General features: G+C 43.0%; 1 protein-coding gene across 1 annotated transcript in view; it reads left to right on the forward strand.

Annotated features, from left to right (window-relative positions):
* SCML4 (sex comb on midleg-like 4 (Drosophila)) overlaps positions 1-5,796 on the forward strand; it is a 111,846-nt gene extending 106,050 nt beyond the window's left edge. Inside the window, exon 8 of the mRNA XM_010856651.1 lies at positions 5,679-5,796. Within this exon, the coding sequence (XP_010854953.1) occupies positions 5,679-5,705 (27 nt within the window). The 3' untranslated portion in view covers positions 5,706-5,796. The remainder of the gene's footprint in view (positions 1-5,678) is intronic.
* The last annotated feature ends 203 nt before the right edge of the window (positions 5,797-5,999 follow it).

Below are 5,999 nucleotides of genomic sequence, written 5' to 3' on the forward strand. Positions count from 1 at the left end.
CTCTTTTCAACGGAGCTTGTCCGTGCAGTAACCACACCTATAATACAAATTGACATTGGCAAGTAGGCCCCAGCCCCACTGTATTAGCGTAGAGGGGCAGACACTGTGTATAAATGGGGGACTTAGATAGGTCATGGCCATCAGATTCATCAGCCCTGTCAGGAAAAACTATCGAAATTCTTGCGGCCTCACACACACAGAAAAGGGTGTCCTGGGAGAATCTTTACTGTAGTTGTAAATCTGGCTGTGGTCACATAAGCATGTGAGTTAGAAAAGATTGCATGAACAAATCTGTAAGTCCATGTTCCTCAATAACTGGAAAAGACGTGGAGGTCCTACCTCTTAATTGTACTCGCTGGTGATGTAATAAACTAAGGAAGCTTTAGTTTAGACAAAAACAAGGTCTGTTGTGAATTTAAGCAAGAGTGATGGAGTTTATGACGCCAAGCCCAAGCTTGTGTGTGCACGCCCTGGCAACTGTGTATTTGTGAGTTTGTGCAATAAGAGGTGGGAATTGAGGAAGGTATGAAAAGGGATTGCAAAAGGGAGCTTTTGCTTTCTAGAGCGTTCTTATTCAGGAGAACTATCGAGCAATGATTTAGAAATCAGATCCCAAAGTAACATGTAGATTATGTAGTTTGCTGAGATAAAATTCTAGATAATGGAACAGATTCTCTGAAAATATTTAAAACTTGGTATTTGGAAAAAGTAGCTACCATCCAGCAGCTTGCCTCGTGGCACCTGCCATATAAAAGGTACCTCATTAATATTCATCGGCTGAAAGCAGGAATGCTTGACTAGTTTTCATATTTTATTCAAAAAAGCCACTGATTTCCTTTTGGGACACCATATCTTTACTGAAAGGAGAAGTGCTGAAGGGCGGAGGCCAAAAGAAGAGCTGAAGCCTTTCGTTTCCTCTAGTTTCCCAAACGCTCAGGGAGGTCAGCCCCTCAGTTGTAAACTCCATCTCACTCCTCTTTTCGTCTTAGGATCTCACATTCTCAGTGGCCTCATGTGCTACTCAAAGTATCAGAGAATAACAATAGACTCTTTCCAGCTTTACTATTAAGACATCTTTTCCTTCCTAGTCCATGATGGCTGTCAGCACTGAGTAGGATTTCCATGGGCTGGTTGATCACTCGAGGACAGTCAGGGTCCCCGGGAATCAGAGGGCATGTCCGGTGAGCCCTGCACTCCCAGTGCCTTGCTGACTGTGGAGAGGGCAGGTCAGCAGAGCTGACAAGCCCCCCACAAGCCACTCTGTCATCTCTTGGTGGTGGCCCGGTTGGGAAGGCGCACCCTACAGGAGGTGGTAGGGAACCACCTTCTCCTGCCTTTTCACTCTTCACCCGTCTTTACCTTTGAGAGCTGATTTGGAGAGATCAGGGGCTTCTGTCTCTCCCACATAGTTACACTTGGAGCATTGAAAATAGAACTACGTGACAGACTTTTTTTCCCCACAACCACACCAAATTTGGGAGTGTTTCGCTTTCAAAGAAATCAGCTCAAAAGCCTGAGCATGTGTCCCAAGGATGTTGTCATTGCTTAGAATATTTCTAGTGCATCTCTTTTGGGGGTCATCTTTAGAAGCTAGAACACATTCTCGTCCAAGTAGAAAGCCCATTGTCGTCACTTGAGGGTGGATTCTTTTTTCTCTCTGGAGTCAAAGGGATTGGGGTCATGTCTGCACAGCAGCACAGCTGATCGACTTGAGATGTCAGTGTGTCTCCATACTCATCAGTTTGTCTTTTCCTCACGTTTCCTTACTGGATGCAGATGGTCTGAACAATAACAGCCACAACTCATTTGTTAACTTGAATATATCAGTATAAGGAGCTGCACCGCAGAGACTGCTTTGGAGGGCAACATCACCTGGATGAACATTCAACATGTTCATTGTAAAGCTCGTTTGTAGTTCGCCACTGTATCTCTAGGCATCGTAAGCTCAGGATCTTGTGACTGTCCCTACAGCCACAAATGGCAGGGGAACTGGGAGGAAGAAGCCTTGGGGGACACCTGGATGGCTCACCTCCAGGGGAGAGCCTTCTCCCACTGGTTCTCACCATTCTGGAGGCAGATTATGGTGCAGTGTGAAGAAATGAGCCCTCCGAGTTGCCTCATACCCTATCTCCTCATCTGGAAAAGAAGTGGGATCCAGATGTCCTTCAAAGGCATTTACAGATATTACTTCCAGCAAAGGCCAGTGGGGCTGTTGGCTCCTCCATATTCTGTTTTACGATTTCCAGCTTCTGCCTCTCCTCCTGTCTGACCTTGTCTAGATGTTTTCTCATTCTCTTCTCTCACTGGCCCATTGTGGTTGTTCAGTCACTCAGTCGTGTCTGATTCTTTGCAACCCCATGGACTGCAGCACGCCAGGCTTCCCTGTCCATCACCAACTCCCAGAGCTTGCTCAAACTCATGTCCATCGAGGTATTGATGTCATCCAACCATCTCATCCTCTGTCGTCCCCTTCTCCTCCCACCTTCAATCTTTCCCAGCATCAGGGTCTTTTCCAATGAGCCAGTTCTTCCCATCAGTGGCCAAAGTATTGGAGCTTCAGCCTCAGCATCAGTCCCATGGCTCCTCCTCAAAGCCACTGAAGTATCACTGTGATACCCTTTCTCATTATTTTTACTTTCCATTTCTTTCTTTCTTTCTGCCTCTGTGTTTCCTTTGTTTCCTCTTTTCTGTTTTTCTCCATTCCATCCGCTCCAGTGCCTTGGGGGAGAGAGAGGAGAAATGGAGAGGGAAATAAAGAATTAACAAGTAACCTCTTCCCTGCCTAACTGGGCCATCCTGGCCCTTGCCTGCCTCCCACCATCCCATCGTTAGCCACCTACAACATTCCTCAGCTCTGTGGTGCTTCCAGCCCAATCTCCACCTGCTCATTCCTCTGTTCAAGGTCCTGCCCTCTCAGTCTGTCCTTGAGTTTGGGAACAAGAGTCCTGTCCCTTTAATGGCTTCACTCTGGATTCGCCCTGACATTTCCCTCCTAGGCCTCCTCAGCCTTCGCCCAGCATCGGCCCTAGTGCCCACCCTGTCAGCTGTCCCTCCTCATTCAGCCTCAAAGGCCAGAGCCAAGTGACCTGGAGCCGCTGGGACACACACGCCTCTTGAGAAGCATGAGTTGTTTCTCCCAGCGGTGCTGGCTCCTGTAGCCTGCATGGAGTCACTCTGCCCTCCAGAAGCAATGCTGGCCATGCTACTGTTCTTCATAGAACGTGTAGCTTTGTCCAGACCCGCTGAGCACGGATTGCACCTCCCAGTGACCAAAACCAGGCCAGGGTCTCCGTTTAAATGAGGAGGGCAGCCAGGATCAGAGGTGAGGCACAATGACCTACATCAGAGGCACTTCTAGGGTGAGGGTTGTTTTTAGGCATTTTACAAGTCTGCTGAGATGTGTGCAGTGTTAAGGGGCTTGTGTCTCAGTAGGGGAAGATGATGACATATTTCCCAAAGGAAAATGTGGTTTCGACGGGGGAGAAAGGCAGCAAAATTCTGGAACAAGGATGCTCTGTTCCTGGCCTTTATCTAACACTGTCATACCTGCTCAAGGTCTTTCTAGAAATCAAACTTGTTTGCCTCCGCAGGAACCGAAAGTGTCTCTGCTCAAATGTGAAAGAGTTTGGAGAACTTTGATTTCTTTCATTCTCCACTGTTTACTAAGTCACAGTACTTAATTTTCTGTCAACTTCCAGCTATATCTTGGATCACATGAGGATTTTAAAAAATGAGCTCTTCTTATCTCATCCTCCAGATCTTTTGAAATAGCAGTTGTCTTATATAGTGTATATTTTCATTTTATAATTATTGATTGATTAGATTATTTCTTTCCTGTATATACATAAAATAATTTTATTAATACAAAGATTTTATACTAAAAGTACATCCGTAGATAAATTGACTTTTTATTCTATACACATGAAAACTAAATAAATAGATGAAATAAAATCATTTCATCATAATTGTATTCTGTTGCAAATTTTTCTCCACATTGACAGTGAAAACTTTTTATTAAGGTCCGTTTTAACATCACAAAGCATCGTGAGGCTAAAAGTTTTGTGTTTTACTATGCTAGGTTGTGATTATCTGACAAGGCTCTAGGTAAACAACGAGGAATTCTGAGTAAGTGGAAATCATTGTGTACTAAACTCTCGAGATTGAATGATGATGATTGAAATGTTGTGCCTTTTGTTTGGTAAGCTGAGGAGTTTATATTCAGATTCTTTCTTTCAACTCAGCCTTAGTTAATTTCACATTTCCACCTCCTTATTCTGTGTCTGGTCCTCAATATGCCAACACAGGGGACCCTCTGCTCTCTCCACCTGGGGGACTGACTGCAGCTGCTCACTTTCTCTGGTGAAGTTCTGCTTTTAATGAAGGTGAAAATAGGCCATCCCCTCATCTCAGTAAGAGAGAAACAGGGTTGACTCCATCCCTTTTCTCGACCTAGATGGTCTCTCCTCCTTTCTAATTAAAGATTGTGAAAGGGTGCGTTTACATGGATGTTCACATGAGTGCTTGTGATTGAGTTTGTAAATTTGAGGCAAAGTTCATCCAGCATTTACTGGATGATGGAAATTTTTACAGCATTTGCTTGTGCCGAGGCATGTGTGCAAGAAGGGCCTGGTGAGTGTGATGCAGATACTCTAATTACTTGAAAATCCACTGTGCTTTTACTTTTTATGGTTAGAAGTTAATTCTGGAACATTACTTCAACTCCCTGCTTTATTTAGAAGTGTGCAAGGAATGCAGAGCTTCGATTAGGAAATGGTGTTGTCTTAGGATCTGGCTTTTTTATTTTTAAAATACTAACGGATCTAAATTTGCAGACCAGAAATCAGTGAATGGAACTCATTGTAATGGGGAACAGTATTTACATTAGACAGAGCAGTAGACTCTATCACCTGGGGAAAGAGCGGCTCCTTAATTTTTGCTCTTTGCCAGCATGATGCAATCAGTGTTTCCTGACATTGGGACAATCCTCTCACCTCAAAGTGTTCCTGTGTAATTGTGTCACATGATGGGAAATTGTAATAGGCAATTTGGTTCTGTAATTCGGTTTGCAAAGCATGCAAACATAAGATACCTAGGTTAAATGCAATAAGCATTACACTAAGGTACAAAAACACGTGGGGAGAAAAGATGCTGTGTCCGTAACTTAGAAAGAACATGAATTTTATTCCTCATGTGCCTCAAGGTGTAGATCTTATTAAAGTTATTTATCCTCTAGTTTAATTTCATCACACATTGTCCATACAGATGCATTATCTGTGTATGAACATACATGGTTTTTTACCGCACATATTTCCAGTTTTTCTCTTACTTGTAATGTGCAGGCTCCAATGAACTGCATTCAGGAGTGAGCTGATATGCTTATTTGTTACAGCGTACAGTGCAAATGGACTATTAACAAATAGACTGTTATGTGAGACACCATATCAAAATGTGCTTTAAATTTTTCAAAACCTTTTGATTATCTGTAACTCTTTGCCTTTGACAATTCTTTCATTATTTATGGGTCTGTTTTTAATGTATTCCCTTAAATGGTCACTACAGGTACATGATAGATATGTACAGTTTCATTACATAAACACTACTGGCCTTAATGATTTTAATATTTTTCAGGTGCTTTTTCCCCCCATTTTTGATGCAGTTTTTTTTTTTTTTTTTTCTAGCACAGTGTATCATTGACCTGGGACTGATTCAATAAAATTTCTGAATCCTAAGATTCCAAGACAATGCAGTATTTTCTGTTCATGCTGTAAAAAGTATTTCTGTATTTTTAATAAAGAATGGAATTTCTATGAGCCTCTGTATATTTTATCTGATCAACTTTTTAATGTTCATTATTATTACATTAGGACTAGTTCCTGTAAGTGGCTAACAAGGAAAAGTCTTTCAGATGAAGGTTGTTGCCAGCCAAGACCCCAAAGGCCTGATTCACAGCTGTCTGGAAAGCCACTCCCACCGGCTGCCTGAGGCCCAGCCCCACAACT

Source organism: Bison bison, unplaced genomic scaffold, assembly GCF_000754665.1.
Source record: "Bison bison bison isolate TAMUID 2011002044 unplaced genomic scaffold, Bison_UMD1.0 scf7180017864373, whole genome shotgun sequence".
Taxonomy (NCBI): Eukaryota; Metazoa; Chordata; class Mammalia; order Artiodactyla; family Bovidae; genus Bison; species Bison bison.